At 46.4% G+C, this 26,204-nt stretch overlaps 1 protein-coding gene across 1 annotated transcript in view; it reads left to right on the top strand.

The window, feature by feature from the left end:
- MINDY4B (MINDY family member 4B) overlaps positions 1-24,172 on the top strand; it is a 29,036-nt gene extending 4,864 nt beyond the window's left edge. Inside the window, exons 4-11 of the mRNA XM_065411422.1 lie at positions 1,910-2,004; positions 10,329-10,494; positions 10,943-11,008; positions 11,530-11,600; positions 12,464-12,536; positions 15,645-15,818; positions 22,137-22,317; positions 24,033-24,172. Of these exons, the coding sequence (XP_065267494.1) occupies positions 1,910-2,004; positions 10,329-10,494; positions 10,943-11,008; positions 11,530-11,600; positions 12,464-12,536; positions 15,645-15,818; positions 22,137-22,317; positions 24,033-24,172 (966 nt within the window). The remainder of the gene's footprint in view (positions 1-1,909; positions 2,005-10,328; positions 10,495-10,942; positions 11,009-11,529; positions 11,601-12,463; positions 12,537-15,644; positions 15,819-22,136; positions 22,318-24,032) is intronic.
- Positions 24,173-26,204: the final 2,032 nt, after the last annotated feature.

The following is a 26,204-nucleotide window of genomic DNA, read 5'->3' as shown; positions in this document are numbered from 1 at the left end:
CTTCAGATTTCCTCCTCCAGTCCACTCTCTAGTTTTTCTCATGGGTTTCTGTCATTCCCTAGTCCATAGAGTCAATCCTGAGGTCTGTATTTCCAACTTCTTTTAAACTTTTTAATCATCCTTTAAATAGCCTTCCACTATTTTCGTTATTTTTCTCCATGAAATGCACTGTAGAGGACTTCAAATCATATGCATGCTCCCCAATATTTTCTCTAAGGGCAATTCAAAATATGTCCCATAAGGGAAGCCCCAACATGTTTCTAGATCAGGGGTGGGAAAACTTTTTGGACCAAGGGCCACATCTGGGTGGGGAAATTGCATGCAGGGCCATGAATGTAGGGCTGGGGCAGGGGGCTGGGGTGCGGGTGGGGGTGCGGTGTGCCGGAAGGGGCTCAGGGCAAGGGGTTGGGGCGCAGGAGGGGTTGGTATGCAGGAGGGGTGCGGCAGGGGGTTGTGGTGCGGGGTGCAGGAGGGGCTTGGGGTGCAGGCTCTGGCCCGGTGCTGCTTACCTTGAGTGGCTCCGGAGTGGCAGCGGCATGCAGTGGGACTAAGGCAGGCTCCCTGCCTGCCCTGGCCCCGAGCCGCTCCCGGAAGCGGCCAGCACCATGTCCCTGCGGCCCCTGGGGGAAGGGGGGCAGAGGGCTCCATGCGCTGCCCTCGCCTGCGGGTACTTCCCCCGAAGCTCCCATTGGCCGCGGTTCCCTGTTCCCAGCCAATGGGAGCTGCAGGGGGCAGTGCCTGCAGGCGAGGGCAGCACATGGAGCCCTCTGCCCCCCGCTGCTTCCCCAGGGGCCGCAGGGACGTGGTGCCAGCCACTTCTGGGAGCAGCACGGGGCCCACGGTACCACGGGGGTGGAAATCCCGCGGGCCAGATCCAAAGCCCTGACGGGCCAGATCCAGCCCACAGGCTGTAGTTTGCCCACCCCTGTTCTAGATCCACATAAGGAACAAACGTGATAACGTTTCACTTTAATCGAGCAGGCATGTACTTAAGTTTGAAAACATGAGTAGTCCCAATGTAACTTCAATATAATTACTAACGTGCTTAAAGTTACACACATGCTAATTGCTTTGCTGGGTCAGGGCCTTAAAAGAAAAGCAAGATGACTGCAGTAAGCAATTAATGTTGTGAATGTCCACAATCCACTATTTATGTAGTAACGCTTTCTAGCAATTCCATTTAACCTCACTGAAATACTTTTAACAAGTCCAGCTGAAACTTTCTAATCTTGAAGGGTCTGTTATTGCTTAATTTATTAATTTAGGCCTCAGTTGCACTTTTCAGCAAGCCCTCGGTAAGGAGCTATTTGTGCTACTCTAGAAGCAGATCAGGAATCAGATTGCGATTCAGAGAATCTGGTCCCTCTAGTGCTCTGGAAGGCTATTGGGGAGGGGGAGAAAGTACCCAGATGCAACCTGAACCTGCCCTATATCTAGAGCAGACTGCTCTGCTAGCTACTCAAGGCTCCACCCACACTCTGCCCCTGCCTGCCCACTGCCCAGGATGAGTGGCTGAGCAGCAGCTGCTCTCTTCCCATGTTGCTACGCACCATACAGATAGCTGTAGCCAGCACGAGGGAGTAAGGGGGACATCTTTCCAGCATAGGCATATAGCCAGGGTCAAAATTGTGCCCTTTCTTGGATAGCGATTTCCTATTTTTAGGCTCATAAGCCCTCTCTCTACTTACTTTTCATTTATCTCCAGAGCTGTCAGTAGCATGGTGGCCATTCTGAAGTCTCAGACAGGCTAGACAATTTACTGACACTAGTACTTGAAAGCTAAAACTTTGGTCAGAGACTCAGCTGGAATTAGCATAAAGTCCACATAGCGCATGGTAGTTTGGTTCCACTAGAATATGGGGCAGTGGGTTGGTCATTTATGGTTTTTTTAACTCTGATTTTTTTCTAGGGAGGAGCAAGAGCAATTCTGATGGCTGTACAGGTGTACATCATTAAATACTGCTTGTTCGTAAGAAATAGAGAGGAAAATATTCCCCTCCAAAGGTAAGAAAATGTACTTTCCCACCAAAAAAAAAATACTAATTACTTACATTATTTGGACATAAACAGAAAGAATAGTGTTGTCCTATATGTTATACAGAGACAGAGTCTATTCTCCATTATACTTCTGCAAGTCCAAGCGTGAAGAGTAGAATCTGGTCCATTTGCTATAGATTTTTCTCTCAGAAACCTTTTAGTTTTATGGCCAAGGGACTTGCTTGTTTGGCCCATTTTGAGTTGTGGTGACCAGAACTTATGGACAATTTCCATGCTACATGGCCGGCCTTCGTACTGGCAACTGAAATTAAAAGCCTCCCCTGATCTCAAGCACATTCTTTGTCAATGTTTGAAAGGAGAAGGCAGGGGTCAGCAGTCATTGCAAAGGACACCAATATGGTAAGCGCTAAAATGAATGAAAGCCCTGAAAACCATCCCACTCTGCATGTGGGGTCCTTCTTAATGATAACAAATGCATGTGCTGACTGCACCGTTTGGTAAAGAGCCAGATTTGGGGTTCAGGCTGGCTGATTGGCTGAATATATTGTAATAGGAATGCAACGGTGTTTTTAAGGAAAAAGTAAACTGTTTGTGCTGCAGCTCCTTTCTTAGCAAATCTTCCAGTTTCCAATGTGATATCTTCCTTGATGGGTCCAAAATCTGAGTAACCACATAGGTCTAGATTTTCATCTGGTGTAAACTGGCATAACTACACTAGCTGAGGTTGTGACTCATGGAGTTCATGGCCTGATTCTTTTCTCACCCTGGTGTAAATCATGAGGACCTCCACTGAAATCAATAGAGTTACACTGGTGTAAAGGAGCTGAGAACCAGGCTATGTGGGTTGACAAGTATTTCGCTATGACAGCCACAAAACCACTAAATCAGGGGTGGGCAAACTACAGCCCACGGGCCACACCCAGCCCATCAGGCCTTTTAATTTGGCCCTCGAGCTCCTGCCGGGGAGTGGGGTCAGGGGCTTGCCCTGCTCTGGCGCTCCAGCCTGGGAGCTGGGTCGGGGGCTCGCTGCTCGGCTCCCGGAAGCAGTGGTATGTCCCCTCTCCAGCTCCTATGTGTAGGGGCAACCAGGGGGGCTCACCGCACGCTGCCCCCACCCCAAACGCCACCCCCCACAGCTCCCATTGGCCTGGAACCATGGCCAATGGGAGCTGCAGGGGGAGCGCCTGCGGACGAGGCAGAGTGCAGAACCACATGGTTGGCGCTGCGCCTCCGCGTAGGAGCCGTAGGGGGGCATACCGCTGCTTCTGGGAGCTGCAGTGGGTGGCGCCTGCGAATGGGGCAGCGCGCAGAACCGCCTGGCCACGCCCAGGGCCGCCAAGAGCAGGTTTGGGCCCCGGTGAAAAAAAATTTCGGGCCCCCCAGCAAGGGGGGACCGGCTAAACAGGGCCGACAAGAGGCGGGGGAAGCCAGGGAAGCCAGGCCCTGGGCCCCCTTCCGGACCGCCGGGCCTCGGTAATTTGTACTGGCTTTCCCCCCCGCTCGTCGGCCGTGGCCACGCCTCCATGTAGGATCCAGAGGAGAGACATGCCACTGCTTCTGGGAACTGCTTGAGGTAAGCGCTGCCTGGAGCCTACAGTCCTAGCCCCCCCCCCCTCCACCCCACACACCCCAACCCTTGGCCCCAGCCCTGATCCCCCTTCCGCCCTCTGAACCCCTCAGTCCCAGCCCGGAGCACCCTCCTGCACCCCAAACCCCTCATCCTCAGCCCCACCCCAGAGCCCGCACCCCCAGCCAGAGCCCTCAACCCCTGCACCCCAGTGCTCTGTCCCAGCCCGGAGCCCCCTTCCACACCCTGAACTCGTCATTTCTGGCCCCACCCCAGAGCCTGCACCCCCAGCCAGAGGCCTCCTCCCACACCCCAACCCCCAATTTCCTGAGCATTCATGGCCCGCCGTACAATTTTTATACCCAAATGTGGCCCACAGGCCAAAAACTTTGCCCACCCCTGCACTAAATACTATTTGAAAATAACTCAATGGCTCATATGTGTTATTTAGAGAACAAGTTAACAAGAATATGGTCAAACCAAGGGCCCAATCCTTTTCCTGATGAACCAAAAAAACCCATTGCTGTCAATGGGACCAGGCCCTAATACTTCATAGGTTATGCCATGCAGCACTGAACCCCCCCAAAAAACAGCCCAAGGTTCAGAGAGATCAGGCAGGATTTAACATTAACTTGCTTAGCCCTAGTTCAGGTGATAAGGCAAAGAGGGTAATCAGGATAGCTCAGTAAAGCTGCACCTGCTATAAAGGCAGATCTTCCTTTCTCTGGCAGTGACAGACTCCAGCAGCACCCTCAGAGAAACCAAAAGAGAGATACAACATGAGCAAAGATCTAACAGAGACTTGTAAACCCCTCTCAGTGAAGAGTGGAGGGGAGCTAATACAGTAAAGTGGAGTGGGAACGCATCCGAAGGGGTGGGAGCCAGTGTGGCATGGTCCTCCCTCTCAGAACGCCTGAAACCTCTTCCAGCCATGCTCCCCATTCCCCTTTAATGGCGGCAGATAACCATGCAGGAGCTAATGCAGCTGCTAATAACACTGACTTAGTGTGTCATGGACAGCCAATGGCAGCACGATTCTAGGGACAGGCAGAGGCAGCGCTGCAGAGAAGCAGGTACCTCAGGGCTGTCGCTTTCATACTCTGTCCTCCTCCATCCCTCTAAGCTCATCCCCATTAGAGGATCATTTGCCAGAAACACTTCAAGGTATCTTAAGTCCTCTGGCCTCCTCTCACAGATTTTACTGTGGGGATAGAATCTGGTTGTCAATTAAGGCCGATCTAAGTACATATTTTATTGTGTCAGGGATCAGGTTATTACGTGATAGTATCCTGATCATGCCATAACACAGCTTGGTCTCACCTACGCAGGCCTGGTCTACACTACGAGTTTAGGTCGACTTTAGCCGCGTTAAATCGAATTAAGCCTGGACACGTTCACACGACGAAGCCCTTTCTTTCGACTTAAAGGGACCTTTAAACCGGTTTCTTTACTCCACCTCCGACGAGGGGATTAGCGATAAAATCGGCCTTAGGGGGTCGGAATTGGGGTAGTGTGGACGGAATTCGACGTTATTGGCCTCCGGGAGCTATCCCACAGTGCTTCATTGTGACCGCTCTGGACGGCACTCTCAACTCAGATGCACTGGCCAGGTAGACAGGAAAAGCCCCGCGAACGTTTGAATTTCATTTCCTGTTTGCTCAGCGTGGAGAGCACAGGTGACCACGCAGAGCTCATCAGCACAGGTAACCATGATGGAGTCCCAGGATCGCAAAAGAGCTCCAGCATGGACAGAACGGGAGGTACGGGATCTGCTCACCATATGGGGAGAATAATCAGTGCTAGCTGAACTCCGAAGCAGTAAACGAAATGGCAAAATATTAGAAAAGGTCTCCAAGGCCATGAAGGACAGAGGCCATAACAGGGACGCACAGCAGTGCCGCGTGAAAATTAAGGAGCTAAGGCAAGCCTACCACAAAGCCAGAGAAGCAAACGGAAGGTCGGGGCAGAGCCGCAAACATGCCGCTTCTACGCGGAGCTGCATGCCATTCTAGGGGGTGCAGCCACCACTACCCCAACCATGTGCTATGACTCCTTCACTGGAGAAACACACAGGGAAGCGGGTTCGGGGTACGAGGAAGATGAGGATGGAGAAAATGTAGATAGCTCACAGCCGCAAGGAAGCGGAGAAACTGGTTTCCCCAACAGCGAGGATATGTTTATCACCCTGGACCTGGAACCAGTAACCCCCGAACTCACCCAAGGCGTGCTCCCAGACCCTGAGGGCACACAGGGGACGTCTGGTGAGTGTACCTTTGTAAATATTACACATGGTTTAAAAGCAAGCGTGTTTAATGATTAATGATTAATTTGCCCTGGCAATCGCGGCCAGTACAGCTACTGGAAAAGTCTGTTAACGTGTATGGGGATGGAGCGGAAATCCTCCAGGGACATCTCCAGAAAACTCTCCTGGATGTACTCCCAAAGCCTTTGCAAAAGGTTTCTGGGGAGGGCTGCCTTATCCCGTCCGCCATGGTAGGACACTTTACCACGCCAGGCCAGTAGCACATAGTCTGGAATCATTGCATAACAAAGCATGGCAGCGTATGGTCCCGGTGTTTGCTGGCATGCAAACAACATCCATTCCTTATCGCTCTTTGTTATCCTCAGGAGAGTGATATCATTCACGGTCACCTGGTTGAAATGGGACGATTTTATTAAAGGGACATTCAGAGGTGCCCCTTCCTGCTCTGCTGAACAGAAATGTTCCCCGCTGTTAGCCACGCGGTGGGGGGGAGGGGTGAAGTGATCATCCCAGAGAATTGGGTGTGTGGGGGAGGGGAGTTAGTTGGGTTTGTGCTGCATGTTAACCCTGAAACCGCAGCCCCTCCTTTTACATTGCAAACCCATTTTAAATGGCCAACCCAATGGGTGCTTGGTATGGGAAATGAGAGCACTACTGTTTGAAACCATTCCCACATGTTAAGAAGGTTAAAAAAGCCAAAAGACTGTGTCTTACCATGGCTGCCTGCAAGCTGAAATCTGTGGCCTGGCACTGCGTGAGTGATCTCTCACACCAAACCGGCAGGCCCTCAATATAAGAGGAAAAATGCGACCTTGTAACGAAAGCACATGTGCTGTGTAATGTGAACAGCAAAATTTAACGTGAAAGAGTGTACCCATTGTTCTCTAAAATGTGTCTTTTTAACCACCTCTCCCTTCTCCTCCACCAGCTGCAAATGTTTCTCCTTCACAGAGGCTAGTGAAGATTAGAAAGAGAAAACGTAGGACGCGTGATGACATGTTCACAGAGCTACAGATGTCCTCCCACGCTGACAGAGCACAGCAGAATGCGTGGAGGCAGTCAATGACTGATTACAGAAAAGCACAATATGAACGAGAGGAGAGGTGGCGTGCTGAATCGCGGGCTGAAAATGATAGGTGGCGTCAGCTTGCAGACAGAAGGCAAGAGTCGATGCTCCGGCTGCTGGAGCATCAAACTGATATGCTCCAGCGTATGGCTGAGCTGCAGGAAAGGCAGCAGGAGCAGAGACCGCCGCTACAGCCCCTGTGTAACCAACAGCCCTCCTCCCCAAGTTCCATAGCCTCCTCACCCAGACGCCCAAGAACACGGTGGGGGGGCCTCCGGCCACCCAGTCACTCCACCCCAGATGATTGCCCTAGCATCAGAAGGCTGGCCTTCAATAAGAGTTAAAGTTTTAAACTGCAGTGTGTCCTTTTCCTTCCCTCCTCCCCACCCATCCCGGGCTACCTTTGCAATTATCCCCCTAGTTGTGTGATGAATTAATAAAGAATGCATGAATGTGAAGTAACAATGACTTTATTGCCTCTGCAAGCGGTGCTCGAAGGGGGAAGGGGAGGGTGGGGTGGTTGGCTTACAGGGAAGTAGAGTGAACCGGGTGGGGGGGGGCGGAGGGTTCATCAAGGAGAAACAAACAGAAGTTTCACACCGTAGCCTGGCCAGTCACAAAACTCGTTTTCAAAGCTTCTCTGATGCGCACCGCGCCATGCTGTGCTCCTCTAACCGCCCTGGTGTCTGGCTGCGCGTAATCAGCGGCCAGGCGATTTGCCTCAACCTCCCACCCCGCCATAAATGTCTCCCCCTTACTCTCACAGATATTGTGGAGCGCACAGCAAGCAGCAATAACAATGGGGATATTCTTTTCGCTAAGGTTGAGCGAGTCAGTAAGCTGCGCCAGCGCGCTTTTAAACGTCCAAATGCACATTCCACCACCATTCGGCACTTGCTCAGCCTGTAGTTGAACAGGTCCTGACTCCTGTCCAGGCTGCCTGTGTACGGCTTCATGAGCCATGGCATTAAGGGGTAGGCTGGGTCCCCAAGGATCACGATAGGCATTTCAACATCCCCAACGGTTATTTTCTGGTCCGGGAAGAAAGTCCCTTCCTCCAGCTTTCGAAACAGACCAGAGTGCCTGAAGACACGAGCATCATGTACCTTTCCCGGCCATCCCACGTTGATGTTGGTGAAACGTCCCTTGTGATCCACCAGGGCTTGCAGCAGCATTGAAAAGTACCCCTTGCGGTTTATGTACTCGGTGGCTTGGTGCTCCGGTGACAAGATAGGGATATGGGTTCCGTCTATCGCCCCACCACAGTTTGGGAATCCCATTGCAGCAAAGCCATCCACTATGGCCTGCACGTTTCCCAGAGTCACTACCCTTGATATCACCAGGTCTTTCATTGCCCTGGCAACTTGGATCACAGCAGCCCCCACAGTAGATTTGCCCACTCCAAATTGATTCCCGACTGACCGGTAGCTGTCTGGCGTTGCAAGCTTCCACAGGGCTATCGCCACTCGCTTCTCAACTGTGAGGGCTGCTCTCATCCTGGTATTCTGGCGCTTCAGGGCAGGGGAAAGCAAGTCACAAAGTTCCATGAAAGTGCCCTTACGCATGCGAAAGTTTCGCAGCCACTGGGAATCGTCCCACACCTGCAGCACGATGCGGTCCCACCAGTCTGTGCTTGTTTCCCGGGCCCAGAATCGGCGTTCCACAGCATGAACCTGCCCCAGTAACACCATGATTTCCACATTGCTGGAGCCTGTGCCTTGTGAGAGGTCTATGTCCATGTCAATTTCCTCATCACTCTCGTCGCCGCGCTGCAATCGCCTCCTCGGCTGGTCCCGGTTTTGCTTTGGCATGTTCTGGCTCTGCATATACTCCAGGACAATGCGCGTGCTGTTCATAGTGCTCATAATTGCCGCGGTGATCTGAGCGGGCTCCATGATCCCAGTGCTAGCTATGGCGTCTGGTCTGAAAAAAGGCGCGAAACTAGTATCTGACGGACCAGGGGAGAGAGGGAGGGAGGGAGGGGCGAGTGACGACATGGCGTACAGGTACAGGGAATTAAAATCAACAAAGGTGGCTGTGCATCAGGGAGAAACACAAACAACTGTCACACAGAATGGCCCCCCCCAAAGATTGAACTCAAAAGCCTGGGTTTAGCAGGCCGTTGATTTGACGGAGGGAGGGGGAAGCAAATGAATACAGAACAAATCTATTTTTTACATCTTAAGCCGACGGTGCAGCATGACTGATAGCCCTCGGCATCTTCTGGGTGCTTGGCAGCAAATACTGGGCGCTTGGCAGTTAGTGTACTACGACTGATAGCCACATTTTTCCTGTATGATGACGATGGCCTTCAGGCCTATTGCACGATCTGCTGCTCAGGGAAGACTCTGCTAATGTGCGATGATCCAACTTGTAATAGGAAAAGACTACGGTTACCAGTCGTAATACACCATCTACTGCCAAAAGGCAAAAGGCTGGTGCAATGCAGCCCTACGGCTACCAGCCCCACGGCTGCCAGCACCCAGATCGCCGATGAATGCTACCAGTCATGCTGCACCGTCTACCGCCAAAAGGCAGTTAGCTGCTGCTGCTGTGTAGCAATGCAGTCCCACGTCTGCCGGCACCCAGATGACATATGGTGACGGTGAGCTGAGCTGAGCGGGCTCCATGCTTGCCGTGGTATGTTGTCAGCACAGGTAACCCAGGTAAAAAGGCGCGAATCTATTGTCTGCCGTTGCTCTGACGGAGGGGGAGGGGCCTGACGACATGTACCCAGAACCCCCCGCGACACTGTTTTGCATCATTCGGGCATTGGGATCTCAACCCAGAATTCCAATGGGCGGCGGAGACTGCGGGAACTGTGGGATAGCTACCCACAGTGCAATGCTCCGGAAGTCGACGCTAGCCTCGGTACTGTGGACGCGGTCCGCCGACTAGAGCACTTAGAGCATTTTATGTGGGGACACACACAATCGGCTGTATACAACCGATTTCTATAAAACCGGCTTCTATTAATTCGACCTAATTTCGTAGTGTAGACATACCCTGGACAGAGGCAACCCAGGTTAGAGAATTAATATTAGAACCCTAATCTTCATTGAACTGTAGCATAATTCTGTCGCATGATTATAAAATGGTTCTAACACAGGAAAGACCAAATCATGTCAGAACACAGGGCACTCGTTTATAATAAGAAAACCCTTCAACATCATAATGTTTGTAACAGCCTTGGCTACACTCAGGCACCACCCTGATTCAGCAAACAATCGCCAGCAGCTGGTGGAGCTGCGCTTGTGCCAGTCCTTTAGCTCATTTGATGCAAAGCCCAGTATGGCCCTGTCTATGTTTAGATGCCAGCATTGAGTGCCGAATCAGGGCTATCCCTGAGCATACACAATGCCTTAGAGTTTTCCGATGGTAGGCTCATCTGCCATTGTCATGCCTTTCATATTCTTTTGTGTCCTGCATTACAGTTTATGTGAAATAAGCCAAACAGAACAAGAAAACACTCTTGCAGAATCTCTGGGAGATATTCTGTGGACAGCAGGGGAAGGTCGGAAAGCCACTGTATGTCTTGTCACCACTGATACTTATTTTACGCCCAATATAGACTACAAAGTAGATAACTTGACTGAAAGAGTAAGTAAGAAGATACCTTTTACAAGATTTGCAGAAAAAAAGCAGTTTGTTGTTTTTTAAAGACAAATATAAAATCTCATAAACCTGTGCCCTACCTTATGATACATTACAAATTATAAGCACTTTCAGATCCATGTCACAGCTGGAGCTCTGAAAGGCATTTCTATCTCTTTATAAAGGCTTTATATGAATCCAGAGGCTATAATTCTTTTTTATTAACAACTATGATTTCTCCCACCCCCCTAAAAGGGCAAACAAGTTAACTTTATAACTATTTATTTAGTTATCCTGTATATAATTGAATGCCTTAGTTCAGGCAGAGTCAGATTAGATTCCTATATTTTTCTTTTGTTTGTCTGAAAGAAATACAACAGTGGGTTGAAAACTCCACTTTTGGATATAATTAATGTCTTCTGTTCTATTTTTTTCTTATGTTCCTCACTTACAGCTCCAGCTGTTTGAATTTTTTGGGAAAGAAGCGGCTCAGAAATTTATCTGTGATCATATACAATGTGTAAGTGAGGAATAAGCAATTTCTTATGTTGAGTTATTTTGTTGCTTCCCACCCATCCTATTTCTTTTATAAAAACTGATCTTGCAGTTGGTTTATAACATCATATTTAATGTCATCTTCAGAAACTTAATGAACTTGTCATGAATCATTTCTGATTTTCACTACAGGAAATTAGAACAATACATTACTTGGCTTGATCCTGCTCTCAGTGAAAGTAATGGGAGTTTGGCCAGTGACTTCAATGGCATCAGGATACTCCACTCTATGTAATCAGGAGCTAAATTTTATGTTAATGAAAAAGTGGTTTGTAAAAATACCAAAAAAAAATGTAGTCACTAAAATCATTTGTTAAAATCTGCCAACAAAGAAAACAACAAATGGGAATGCATTTCATCCAGTATTTTCATCTAAGATTATAGCAGAAGGTGCAAGGAAAACAAATCTGAAGAGTTATCAGAGGAGGTATCTCAACCAATCAAGGGGAACTGCCATAATTCCTTCTTTGTTGTTGTTTTTATCAGTTCAAAGGTGAAGGAAGCCATGGTGTGATCTTATTTCTATATAGCTTGCTTTTCTCTAGGACATTGGAAAGGTAAATTATGTCTTTTTTAAAACCTTCTATACATGTTTAGCAATATCTTATGAAGTGGTCTATTTCCTTATGACACTGGGAAGAATTAGGAGAGGGAAGCCAAATTACACCTGTATTGTACCAACTCTTATCACATAGATAGTGTTGATAGTGACTGAAAGTCAATGGGACTTAGACATCTAACTCACTATGGGGTTTGCATACACTCAAAAATTATCATTTTAACTATACTAATATAGGTAAGTGGTACAACCTCTAGCCCCACCCTAAGAACGGATGCAATTGTATTGGTGTAAAGGTGCTTTATACTGGTATAGTTATTCCTATGTAAGATAGGGAATAAGCTGTATTGATATAAGGCAGTTTTATACCAATATAATGGCATCCACACCAGAGTTGTACCAGTATTTTAGTTAAAAAAAATTATACCCCTAACCAAAACAGATATAGCCATACAAAATAGATGTGTAGTCCAGGTCTTAGGCGCTTTTCAAAATGTTACCCACTAACATTTCAGTTCAATTCCTAAAGATCGGTATTAGAATTGTTAATAATAGTTATTAGAAAATGCTAGAGATCACCCAGAACCAAACCTTGTGAACCAAACATACATACATTTTGGGAAAGTTTGGATCTGGTTCTAATTTTGAATTTTGCATCTCATATCCAAATCTAGTAAAAGTTAAACCTGGGTGTAAAAATATAGCTAGATCACCACTGCCATGCCTGTAATGAAGGGAAACAAAAGAATCCTGAGGAACATATTGCCATTTTAATTTTTCTTTACAATCATACACTGATGTACAGAGTCATTCCTATCATTCAGCTGACACCACAATAATACTTTGTTTTTGGTTGCACAGGCTCCAAAAAGACCTAGACTTCACAACATCTCATCTGTTACAATTCAGTCTTGGAAACTTCATCTGTAGACAGGTAGGACTATGTGATTTTTTTCCTAAATGGTTCTTATAAACATATGTGTAATCAGTTTACCGAACATTCACAATTGTTAGTAAGACCCACCTAAAAGTAGATGGTTCCACTTCCAGATATGGTCAAAAGGTATTTCTGAAGCTTTAGAATCGTATTGACTGTCTTAACATTGGTGTACACATTTTAGGTCAATTTCCATTATTGCTTCTAGTCTTTTCAATTTCAGGAAGAATCCATCAAGGAGTTCCCAATTACAAAAATATTTTTATGATTTCTTAAATTTCAATTTAAAATATAAAAAAGGACATCTGTACACAAACTCTAGATGTCCTGGCCACAATTAAACTTGTAGTCACAAAAAATATCACCACAAACTAAACTACAATGAGAAATAAACAAACCAGCCAACAGAGAGTAGATGCCACGGTTTGGCACAGTAGATATCTCCATCCCACCCCTCTCAAAAGCCCATTGCCTCAGCTCTGCACATGGCCTATCAAACAGATGATTTTTTCAGTTCATGGTTCATACAACTACCATAGCTGAGGGTTGGTCTCCCAGAATTTGAATCACTAATGTTACCCAGGATGAAGATGATTTCCTACATCATTTGGTGGCTGAGGTAGAAAAACAGTCATAACTTTTACTATGTTTTGTTAAAAGACAAATGTTAGGCCATAAAGGCAAATGTTATGGGCCAGATCCTCGTTCAATGGACTTTAACATGAGTTTCCACCAGCTGAGGATTTGGCACCTATTATTTGCAGAGAAGAAAAGCAGATTACTGTGTTGGATGTCTATGTCCAGAAATGACAATGAGGATTGAGAGCCATTGTTATAGCGTTTACTGTTGCAGGGTGCTGTGTTTTATTGCCAAGGGCATTGCTGGGCTGTGTAAAGCTGCAGGCATTCTCCTGATATCTGCTATAGTGGCTTCATTAGGCATTTTTCCACCTCCCAAAATTATGTGGCTTTGGGGGCAAAAGATCATAAAAACAAGAAATTAAGTCAAAAAACCTGCAAAATTAGAAAGATTCACAGGGGGCTTGTTTAAGTTTGGTATTTTTTCAAAAATAGGACCAGTTTTGGATTTTTGACAAAATGCAAAAATGCTCACATGGCAAGCATTACAAATGTATCTGCAAATATTTTCCTGCCTCTAGCTGCTTGAATCAAAAGGCATCAGAAGGTACAGATCGCCTACCTCGGTCGATCTTCAAGACACACTAAAGGATAATACAGAAGTACAAGCAGGAGTTAGGGGAAAGTGAATACAGTAACTCCTCACTTAAAGTCGTCCCGGTTAACGTTGTTTCATTGCTGATCAATTAGGGAACACTCTCGTTTAAAGTTGTGTAATGCTCCCTTCTAAGGTCGTTTGGCAGCCGCCTGCTTTGTCTACTGCTTGCAGGAAGAGCAGCCCATTGCAGCTAGCTGGTGGGGGCTTGGAACCAGGGTGGACCAGCAGCCCCCCTAGCAGCTCCCCGCTCCCCTAAATTCCCTGTGCAGCAGCTGCCCAGCAGGCTAGCAATTGCAGCTGTCCCTCTCCCCACTGCCATGTGCTGCTCCTGCCCTCTGCCTTGGAGCTGCTCCCCGAGACTCCTGCTTGCTGTGCGGGGGGCAGGGAAGGAAGAGAGGGGCTAATGTCAGGGTGTCCCCCTCCTCCCTGCTCCCCACTTACCCCATCTTCTATAGAGCAGGGGGGACACACCAGGGCTCAGGACGGAGGGAGCTTGCAGCAGCTGACATCTCAGCAAGCTGATCTAATTAACAAGGCAGTGTACTTAAAGGGGAAATGCGCATATCTCCCTCCATTCCTGCTGCCTTGTAGAGTGAGAGAGTTAACCCTTGAGGGCTCAGCCAATTGCTAGTTCATCATTTAGCAGTAAGGGAAATATCCCACCCTCTGACTCGTCCACCTCAACCAAGCTTCACAATCATCATCACTGTGTACCAGTATTAAATTGTTTGTTTAAAACTTATACTCTGTGTGTGTGTGTGTGTGTGTGTGTGTGTGTGTGTGTGTGTGTGTGTGTGTGTGTATATATATATATATATATAGTCTTTTGTCTGGTGAAAAAAATTTCCCTGGAACCTAACTCCCTCATTTACATTAATTCTTATGGGGAAATTGGATTCGCTTAACATCGTTTTGCTTAAAGTCGCATTTTTCAGGAACATAACTACAATGTTAAGTGAGGAGTTACTGTAGATATATGTGCTTGTACAACATAAAATAAGCCTCAGTTATTCAGGGATGCTGGAACCGTTTTTATAGTGGAGGTGCTGAGAGCCATTGAACCAAACAGTAAACCATGTATATAATGGAAACCACTTCAAGCCAGGGGTGTTGCAGCACCCTCCGCACCCCTAGTTCCAGCACCTATGTAGTTATTTGTGGGAGACATCCATGACAAGCAAGATTTCAGTGCCTAGAATTCAGAATCATAGCAATTGCTTTTCCTCTCTGAGGACACTTGCAAAACAAGTGGAAATGGGAAGAGAACAGGAGTTGTCTTTAATAGCAAGCACATCCTGGTGAAGTAATGGATGGCAACGTGTGTAAGCAGAAGTCTGAGTTTAGTTTTGCTGCCTGCCCATATTTTCATTAATTAATATAATGAATCCATCCCCCCATTCCCATAGACACAATGAGGTTTTTACTCCTGATTATACAATTTTAAAAGTTCAATCAACACAAGCATGGTCTAGCAAAGTGAGCACTGGGTTTGGAGGCAAAGCTTCTGAGTTCTAGTCCTGGCAATGCCACTGACTCACTATGTGACCATGGGAAAGCCGCTTAACCTCTCTGCACCAGTTTCCCCATCTGTAAAATGGAGTTCATAATACTTATCTTTGTCACAGGGAAGTGATGTCTGGAAGGCCCTATGTAATGGCAAGTATTATTATTGGCATGTAGATACCAGGGTGACAGGTGTCCTGGAAATGCCTAAGACAGATGTGTATGAAATCATGCTTTTGTGCCACTTATTCTATATAGAGGGGAAAAAAGGAGCTATAGGAAAGATGAACAACAGCAAGCAATTCGAGAGCGTAGTTTCTGCTCCGCTGCCTGAAAGTGTAATTGTAGGTCATTCCCCCCTCTAGGCAATTCTCAACGTCATTTTAACAGGCAGAGCAAGTCCGCATGTATTTAATGGGTTCCGGAAATTTGACAGTGAAGGTGGAGTGCAAGAACTATTGCATGGAGTCCCGGCCCGCAGTGATGTGGGCTATTTACACTGGAACAAGGAGGAAGTGGAGCATTACAGACCCCTCCAGGTGAGAGCATATGCAAATCACTGAGCTGCACTGACACTCCTATGCTCAGATCCCCTGGCTTTAGATTGTTACCGTGAGTACACTATATATCATCAGCTTTCCCCCTGAAATTTCATTTATCCTCTGTAGACTGGGGGCTTATCTTCGGTGAAAAATAAAGTGTGTTCTTAATTTGAGTTCGGTAACTCATGGTAAAATACTAATGAAGACAAGTAAAATACTAATGAAGACAAGTGATGTGATGTGAAACCTGCAAACGGCCTTAGAAAGGTTCCTGTTGGGCAATATACTGAAAGCACAACGGTTACTGAGGGTGGGGGCCACATCATGGCATTGGAAAAAGGCAGCGGAATGAGGGAATAGGCAATAAGTGATGAAGAGTTTGAAGGCTGGGTAATTACAGGGTTGTTGTCTCAATGCCATCGAGCCATGCAGCTAAAATGTGCCAACAGTGACACACACAAAACAAGCATCAAAATAGATCATAGGCACATAATCTGTGTGTAGCTGGGTAGAAAGTAGGTGGAGTCAGTGGGAGGAGGGACAGAGGAAAAGGAGGATCATGCAAAGAAAACATGGAAATACATTCGTAGAAAGCCATCTGAACTAATGCTGACAATGTCTGCATTAAGCCAAAATGCAGCCAGGCACAGTTAGCCAGGCCCACACACACATTCTCATCATATAAGTCTAGGGTGACCAGATCACCCAAGTCAAATATCGGGACGTGGGGGGGAGGGGGGACGCGGGGGGGGCGTGGCGGGGGGCGGGGCAAAAAAAAAAAAAAAAACACCCTTCCTCCACAAGCGCTGGAGGGAGGCCCGGGAGACGCAGGGGAAGCGCGGGGCCAGGGTGAGTGAGAGTCCGGCCTGGCCCCGAGCAGGCAGGACTCAGTCGGGCGATAGGGAGAGTAGTGGGGCAGCCCGCGGGGCCAGGCGGTGGCTGTTCTCCCCCCCGGGCAGCGGGACTCGGGAGCAGCCGCTGCTGCAGCTCCCACTGCCGCGGGGGGTGGAAGCGGCCGATGGCCAAGCTCGGCGGCTGCGGCTCTGGCGCCCGGGCCTGCTGCGGGGACCCAGCAGCGCGCACGCTGCACCCAGCCCCTGGCCGGTCACGTCTGGGCTGCTGCCCAGCTGGTGCAATCCCACGGCGGCCCCGGAGTGGGGGCAGCAGGCCCCAGCCCCCCCCCGTCCCGCTCGGGTCCTGCAGGGGAACGAACGGGGCTGGGCTGCCGATGCCTCCGCCCCGGGGCCGCCGCGGGATAGCACCAGCTGGGCAGCAGCCCAGAGGCGACTGGCCAGGGGCTGGGTGCAGCGTGCGCGCTGCTGGGTCCCCGCAGCAGGCCTGGGCGCCAGAGCCGCAGCCGCCGAGCTTGGCCATCAGCCGCTTCCTCCCCCGAGGCAGTGGGAGCTGCAGCAGCGGCTGCTCCCGAGTCCCGCTGCCCAGGGGGGGAGAACAGCCGCTGCCTGGCCCCACGGGCCGCCCCCCTATTCTCCCTACCGCCCGACTGAGTCCTGCCTGCACTGGGGCCAGGCCAGACTCTCACTCACCCCGGCCCCGTGCTTCCCCTGCGTCTCCCGGGCCTCCCTCCAGCGCTTGTGGAGGGAGGAGGAATGGTGAGCCTGGGGAAGAGGCGGGGATTCGGGGAGGGAGCCAATGGGGGGAGAAGGGCAGAGTCGGGGCGGGGGGGGGGGGGGCAGCACTTCCGGGGTCCGGAGCATTTCCTTGTTTGTCCAGTGTCCTGACCGCACATCAGTCGGGACACTGGACAAACAAGGAAATATCGGGACGTCTGGTCACCCTATATAAGTCACACTCCATTCACTGCCAATACAAAAGGGCACTGGATGGCCACACATTTATGGTTACTGCTGGACACAGACACACGCATTCTCAGTCTACAGCTTCCACACTTTCCCACCTGCCTCTCACACTCAATCCCCACTGCTGGGTGCCCATATGCTGAAGCTTTAAGGCACACTCCTGCCCCCTCCTTGTGTTCAATCCCTGGCCTACTGCAACACAGGAGCTTCCACTTATATGGCTAAAACAACCACACTTTGCTCAGGTGCCTATACCACCAGCAGATCCGAGGAGCTGCTGTATAGGTTCAGTGCTCCCTATTCTTTTCCTTTGTTCCCTAAGGGTTTTTCAGCACCCTTGTTCATGCCACAGGAGAACAACCCAGTGCTCAACATGCTGCCTTGCAAACTCCAGGGCTTCAAAGCTATAGCCCTCAGAGTAACACATCAAACACAGTAATAAAATTGGCTGAAGAAAGTATCGCTGATGGGAAGAGTGAAGACAATGAAACACTTTGATGTACATGTAAAGAAGGGAAGTGTGGTCTCATGGATGGTGTATAGGACTGAGAGTCATGATCCTCGGGGTTCTAATTCAGTTCACGTACCCTGTCAGTGCCTCAGTTTCGCTTTTTATAAAATAAGGATAAGATTTACCTACCTCCCAGAGGTGTTGTGAAGTTTAGTCAGTCACTATTTGCTTTAAAGATTCAAATACACTTCTAGACCGTCAATGCTGGGAAACTGCTACTTCCATCTGCTTTTTGCCTACTCCCATGGGAGTTTAAAACAACACAGTCTGCCCTTTATGAAGATGAGATTTAAGCTGCTTGAAGAGTCTTTTAGTGTCTTGGGACATTATTTTTAGGCCTTGAGTTACTAGGGTCCAGATCCAAATTTGGAAGCCTAAATACCTTTGTGGACCTGAGCCAAGGTTTTCTTATATTAGTTCTCTTTTTAAGACTGAAGTATTTTCACAGATCTAGTTAATGCAGAACGAATGCAAACCTGACCCTCTGGGGTTAATTTCACTTATCCAGAGAAGACTCAATACATGTTGTTCTTTCTTTCCTTACATGTTTTACTGTCATTGTCATGCTCTTGAGGCTTATGTACATCAATAGCATAGTGATCATTTGAAACTTGACTTATAAGACATTGTTGTCCAATTCATATTTTTCAGCTGACTTGCATTACTTTCTAGATAGGATGCTTTTCTCCCTCCCCAAACAAGAGAGAATATACAATAATGCAAAACGTAAAGCTTCTTTTCTTCTTTTATGTATGAGGAATTATTTACACCATCAAATGCTAGAGTTAATCTTAGCTGTCTTTCCTAATAAACCACTACTGCATGGATATGTCTAGGGACTAGAATCTATAAACTGTTTAGGGATTTCCTTCTTCTTCAGTATTTAATTCTGCCTGACAGATTTTGTTCTCAAAGTGAGGAATTACTCCGTCTCTAGATTGGTCATATCTCATTTCACCTTGGTAAATCATCTTTACACACCAGACTTAATGTTAATGGCCATTGGATGCAAGCTGTTTGTCGATGAAGCACTGGTCTGAGACTGCCAAATATATATCATATGATATCAGAGTCCAAACATAATGGAAAAGCAGTAAAAACAAGGTTCAAAGGCCACATCCAGAGACATGAAATTTGCATTCCCCCAAGTGACCCTCACAATAGCCTGCCAAAAGAGACAGACCTTTCATGAGAGGCCAATTCAGCCCTGTTGTAAGCAGACACAACTCCATCTAAGTCTATGGACTTATGTCCTCTTAAACCAGGGCTGAATTTGGCCTGTTCTCTCTAACAGCAGTATTTACTACATTTTGTACCATTTAGAGAGCACCCCCATTATTTTTCTGTTTTAAGTTATGGGGGCACGTTCTGATTTCACTTATCCCTGTATAAATCCAGAGCAACTTAAGTGGTGTTACATCACTATAAAACCTATTAGGGCTGTCAAGCGATTAAAAAAATTAATTGCGTGATTAATCACACTGTTAAACAATAATAGAATACCATTTATTTAAATATTTTTGGATGTTTTCTAAATTTTCAAATATATTGATTTCAGTTACAACACTGAATACAAAGTGGACAGTGCTCACTATATTTATTTTAATTACAAATATTTGCACTATAAAAAACAAAAGAAATAGTATATTTCAATTCACCTAATACAAGTACTGTAGTGCAAGCTCTTTATCATGAAAGTTGAACTTACAAATGTAGAATTATGTACAAAAAATAACTGCATTCAAAAATAAAACAATGTAAAACTTTAGAGGCTACAAGTCCACTCAGTCCTACTTCTTGTTCAGCCAATCGCTCAGACAAACAAGTCTGGTTACAATTTGCAGGAGATAATGCTGCCCGCTTCTTGTGAGAACAGGCGTTCGCATGGCACTGTTGTAGCCGGCGTTGTAAGATATTTACATGCCAGGTGCATTAAAGATTCATATGTCACTGCATGCTTCAACCACCATTCCAGAGGACATGCATACATGCTGATGACGGGTTCTGCTCAATAACGATCCAAAGCAGAGCAGACCGACACATGTTCATTTTCATCATTGGAGTCAGATACCACCAGCAGAAGGTTGATTTTCGTTTTTGGTGGTTTGGGTTCTGTAGTTTCCGCATCGAAGTGTTACTCTTTTAAGACATCTTAGAGCATGCTCCACACCTCGTCCCTCTCAGATTTTGGAAGGCACTTCAGATTCTTAAACCTTGGGTCAAGTGCTGTATCTATCTTTAGAAATCTCATATTGATACCTTCTTTGCGTTTTGTCAAATCTGCCGTGAAAGTGTTCTTAAAATGAACATGTGCTGGGTCACCATCCGAGATTGCTATAACATGAAATATATGGCAGAATTGGGTAAAACAGAACAGGAGACATACAATTCTCCCCCAAGGAATTCAGCCACAAATTTAATTAATGCATTATTTTTTTTAAGCAGTATCATCAGCATGGAACCATGTCTCTGGAATGGTGGCCGAAGCATGAAGGGGCATATGAATGTTTAGCATATCTGGCACATAAATACCTTGCAACGCCAGCTACAAAAGTGTCATGCGAACACATGTTCCCACTTTCAGGTGACATTGTAAATAAGAAGCAGTCAGCAGTATCTCCCGTAAATGTAAACAAACTTGTTTGTCTTAGTGATTGGCTGAACAAGAAATAGGACTGAGTGGACTTGTAGGCTCTAAAGTTTTACATTGTTTTGTTTTTGAGTGCAGTTATGTAAAAAAAAATCTATATTTTTAAGTTACACTTTCATGATAAAGAGATTGCACTACAGTACTTGTATGAGGTGAACTGAAAAATACATTTATTTTGTTTATCATTTTTACAGTGGAAATATTTGTAATCAAAAATAATAATATAAAGTGAGCAGTGTACACTTTGTATTGTGTTGTAAAAGAAATCAATATATTCGAAAATGTAGAAAAACATCCAAAAATATTTAATAAATTTCAATTGATATTCTATTGTTTAACAGTGCGATTAATCATGATTAATTTTTTTAATCGCAGTTAATTTTTTTTAGTTAACTGCGATTAATTGACAGCCCTAAAACCTATATAAGTAAGTGAAAAGAGAATTATGCCCAAGAGAGTTCCTGTGTATTTACACCAGTGTAACTGAGATCAGAACCTAGCCCAGAAGTCTGAGGTTTCTATGAAGAGACATTATAAAGCAGGTCCTGGAGGATACTGCAATGCTCAGACTACCTGGAAACATACTGGACTGGGAGAGTTCACTGCTACTCGTGGGGAGAAATAGATTACATACTTTTAGAAAGACTCTCCTTGTTGCAATGTTCAGCCCTTCAAACCCCGCTGAATACACCTTCCTCTCCACGGTCACACCACATCATACCACTGTTTGTTTTCTACATTTTCAGATGCTGATCTTAGCTGCTTACATTACCACATAGAACTACTGGCAGAATAGCACCAATGTTCACTAGCAATTGCACAAATGCACTTTAGAATGTACGTAGGACTGCGGAATTGGGTCTACAATTTGTTGAACTGGCTACAACCCGTTCATTATCTGACCCTTTCTTAGACCATTTGGAACCCTATTATGTCAGTGTGATTTTTAAAAGCTGATTTCCATAAATATATTCCCAGGCTTAGGATTTACTGGAGGTTTTTTATTACACTATCCATAAAGCAAAGTGCACTTCTCAAGCTAAAACACAGTAGGTGAGATCCTCAGCTGCTGTAAATCAATAGACATGAAAGCACAGGTGAGGATTTCATCAGAGCTGGAGTTCAACTTGCGACATATATCATTCATACCACCTTGACTTATTTACTCATTTCCTGATTAAAAGGTATCTGTAGAGATATTACTAGAGGAAATGGACAGTAATACCTCATAGTAACTCTGTATTCAGAGCAGTAAAACTAATGTTCCTTTAAAGCAACATAGACATTAAGTGGCTATTAATAATGAAAGTATATTTGAAATACCCTTTTCCCCCCAGGTTGGAAGCATGCTGAAGACTCCTAAATTACCCATCTGGCTGTGCAACATCAATGGAACATACAGTGTTCTTTTCAGCACAAACAGGCTGCTCTTATCTGACTGGAAAATGGAACACATCTTTGATCTTTACTTATATAATGGGCAGCCATCACAGAAAAAAACAGTACATCTAACAGTAGGTAGGCATTTAAGCTTATCAAAGGAAGGTGTTTAAATGTATATCACTGTCAGTGTTTAATATTAGTCTGTTTGTGTTGTCTAGGGAAGATACAGTAAACAGTGCATAAGAGAAGGCTCAAATCAAAAGCTGATTTTAAGATACATACTCAGTTGGGTGGGAATAATATTCTTGAGCAGAAGCTCTATTATTGGGGCGATATCTAAGAATATTGTCAATAGAATTGACCACTTTTGAATCTATATATGAATATCAAGAATCCTTTGAGATCCTCGATACCCACTGATATTAATAGGAATGGAGAGCACAGCCCCATGCAGGACTGGGATCATATTATTATTATTACATGTATTACAGTAGTGCCTTGAAGCTCCAACCAAGATCAGGGCCTAACTGTACCAAGTGCTGTACAGACACCTAGTGTGAGACAGCCCCTGCCCTACAGAGTTCACAATCTCAACAGACAAGGGTGGAAAAGAGGAAGTGTTATTATCCACATTTACAGATGGGAGACTGAGGCACAGAGAGATTAAATGACTTGCCCAAGGTCAATGGCAGAGCTAGGAATTGAATCCAGAACTCCTGAGTCCCAGTCCAGTGACTTAATCACAAAACTGTCCTCCCCTAATGTAACAATGGCACAGATACATCATGATGTTGCAGCCCATGGGCAACATCATCCATTTGTGTCTAACAGGCACAGAAAGAGAGGAGTGTGCCACGACTGCCAGTCTGCTGCTACTCTACTGCACTGTACGCTGCTGAGGCCAGGTCTTTTGGGGCACAGCAGTTTAATCGGGCCGGGAACTCGATCTGCAGGAGGTGGCTCAGTGACTGCCATTCTGGTTGGATGGCCCCTAGAACTGTGACTCAAAGATTATACTTTCATTCCATGCACTACATTGTAACCCCACCTGCAGCCTTCCCACCAACCTATGCCATCTCTGCTATATAAAAGCCAATAGGGGAAGTTATGGCTGCTCTGATTTAATAAACTGTATATCCTGAGCTTTTCATGCTGCTGCAGGTGCAGACTTTGGTTTATTTTCAGTAACAGACTTCCAAACAGCTAATGGCTGGCACAATAACCCATGGGAAAGCAAGACTTCATTCTGAACTGTTTCACTGAGTTCATAATCAAGTAATAACAACCGATGGGAACGGCTTCTCCAGCCTATTTATGATCAAGGGGAAGGATTGGGAGCCCAAGGGCCTTTAACATAGCTGGTCTTAAACTGCCAGGAAGTGTGCCATCCAGAGATCATTACTGTATTGTAAACTAGGGTCAGATTTTTAGGATGTGAGGTCCTTGTTCATTTTTACACCAACAGTTCATTCCAGTTGCATGCCCACATGCTTGTAATGCCCACAGACTTCAAGCCTCACTTTCTGAAATTCTGACCCCCAAAACTGAACATTTAAAATAGTTGCCTTTGAAATTATAAACTGTTGGAAAGCAACCAGTGCCAACTATGTTAAATTTAAACTGCACATTGCCATGAGTCTAGAGTTTCATCTGCAATAGCTGCATTTGCCTAGCAGTTCTAGACCATCACTGCATTTAGAAGAGCAGAATATTAGCACACAATCCCATTAGGCTTCTAATGTGGAATTTTAAAATCTGATCAGCGCTTGAACAGAACAGCCAATGGAGCTGTAGCAATTAGACTCATGTTGCTGGGGGTTTTCACTGAATTTGGGGCATTGCTCTTTCAGACACTCATTCTCATCATTGGGAAAAGAATCACTGTGAAGAAAGTGATCCAGAAAAGAGATTTCCTTCTGTGGAGATGGCAATCAGAACTAAGTGGGAGGGGGCAGCCATCAACTGGAATGGAACTGTGCCATTCTTCTGAAGAAAGAGACTGCACAAATGTGGCATCCACTGCCCTGTGACTGGCTCTGTAAAGTACTGAAGGCCACTGCGGAAAAGAATGCTTTGTTACCATTAAAACAATCTTTGATATCTTAACAGGACCCAGCTTAGACCGGCATTATGTCTACTACGAATCACTTTGCATTTGGTTATAAATTATCATTTATGAGACAGAAGAATTCATTATTAAACTATTGCAATCTATACAAGAATTCTGTGAGGGAGTGTAGTTTATGATACACACACACACACTTCTCACAGTTGCAGGCTCAAAAAAGAGTAAGGAGAAAAGTGGAGCATGGCAACTTTATGGGGGATGAAGGGGCCACACCAACACCATTTTCTCCCAGGGCAAGCAGTGATGTTAATTGAATAATAGTATCTGTAGGTGCTGTACATAGTGGAAATAAAATCAGAGTCAATAAAGTAAGGATAGTATAAATGGCCATTATGTTCATCTGATGTGTATGAAACACAAGCTGCTCAACATGTTTCAAATTCTTTGCATGTCTGACTTGTCACTTAATTAATGTATTTTTTTTTTAAATCTTTTACTGTAAGTAAAGAAAGTGTCCTAGTGGACTGAGCATAGGATTCAAAGCCGAGAACTAGATACAGCTCACTTCTGAGTCATTTTTGGTTGCAAGGTACAATAGTATGTGATTTTTCAAATGCACTCAGCATTGGCCTAACTTTGCTCCCACTGGGAGCAAATATGAGGCAACTCTGAGCACTTATGAAAGTTCCACCCGAAGACTTTAAATGTGAGAATGTAGCCCTGCTTCAAATATTGGATGACATTCATTCCTGGAGTTTCAGGGTGGTGGGGAATAGACCTGCACTGTCTTCACTGGAGTTGCACCCTTGTGTCAGGACTCCGTTTCACACAGAGATACCTTTGGCCTAGTGATTGCTACAAGGTCTTTTGTGGACAGTTGTCCCTTCCCTCTGTGCATTCCATATATAGGGCAACCATCTTTTCAAAAGGCAAAAGCGGGACATATGCAGGAGCCCTGCACCCTCGCTGTGGCCCCGCCCCCTGCTTCTCCTCCTCCTCCTCTTCCCCTGAGGCCCTGTCCCCTGCTCCTCCTCTTCCCCCTCCCCCCCAAGGCCCTGCCCAGGCCAGAAGCTGGAGCCAGGCTATGGTATTTGCAGCCCAGGGAGCCTGGGCTGCTGTGGGGAGCCCCAAACCCTCCACCTGCCCTGAGTGGGGGGCTGGGTGCCCAATAGCAGCCCCCTGCCAGTGTCCCTGCCCCCCACGAGGCACACCACCCAGGACAGGTGGAGAGTCCCAGGCTCCCCACAGCGGCCCGGGCTACCTGAGCAGCTCTTATTACTGCCTGACTCCAGCCTCTGGCCTGGCAAGGGGAAGGGGCCTCGGGGGGGGGGGGGGAAGAGGAGGAGTAGGGGGTGAGGACTTGTGGCGGGGGGGGGGGGGTTAAGGCCCATCTCTCACACACACACACCCCGAAGAGGCTGGTGCCACCTCTGAGCCTTGGGCAAGTGCAGAGCAGTGCCAGAGGAATTCTGGGACAAATGCTGTCCCAGAGTCATTCAGCCCAGGACCAGGACTTGAACTCTGCATTTCAGGACTGTCCCAGCCAATTCGGGACAGGTGGTCACCCTATCCATATACTGCACACACCAACTTAACCTGTAAGCAGAGTCTCTACCACTTTGCTAGTAAAAAAGTTAAACTATTACTATGGAATATCGATTTCTGGAACAACAGAGCCCTGGCAACTAACCAACTGAGTGCTACCATAATAGGTATGGAGGAAACAGAAGCTGGTAGTCCATTCAAATGAAACTAACAGGGAATTAATTTCCACTGTAAGTTAATTCTTACTATAAATTCTTGAAATTCCCCTTCGGACTTTTCTGACAAAACATTTTATCTAGACCAATTTCTTTATAATTTTGGTGAAATATAGTGATGAGAAAAAACACTCACCCCTTAAAGGCAGTGGATCTGAAGCCCTGACTGTGAGCACCAATCCTTTAGCAGTCTG

The sequence above is a fragment of the Emys orbicularis genome, chromosome 9 (assembly GCF_028017835.1).
Source record: "Emys orbicularis isolate rEmyOrb1 chromosome 9, rEmyOrb1.hap1, whole genome shotgun sequence".
NCBI lineage: Eukaryota > Metazoa > Chordata > Testudines > Emydidae > Emys > Emys orbicularis.
The sequence above is the reverse complement of the archived record's forward strand: the minus strand, read 5'-3'. Positions and strand labels throughout refer to the sequence as shown.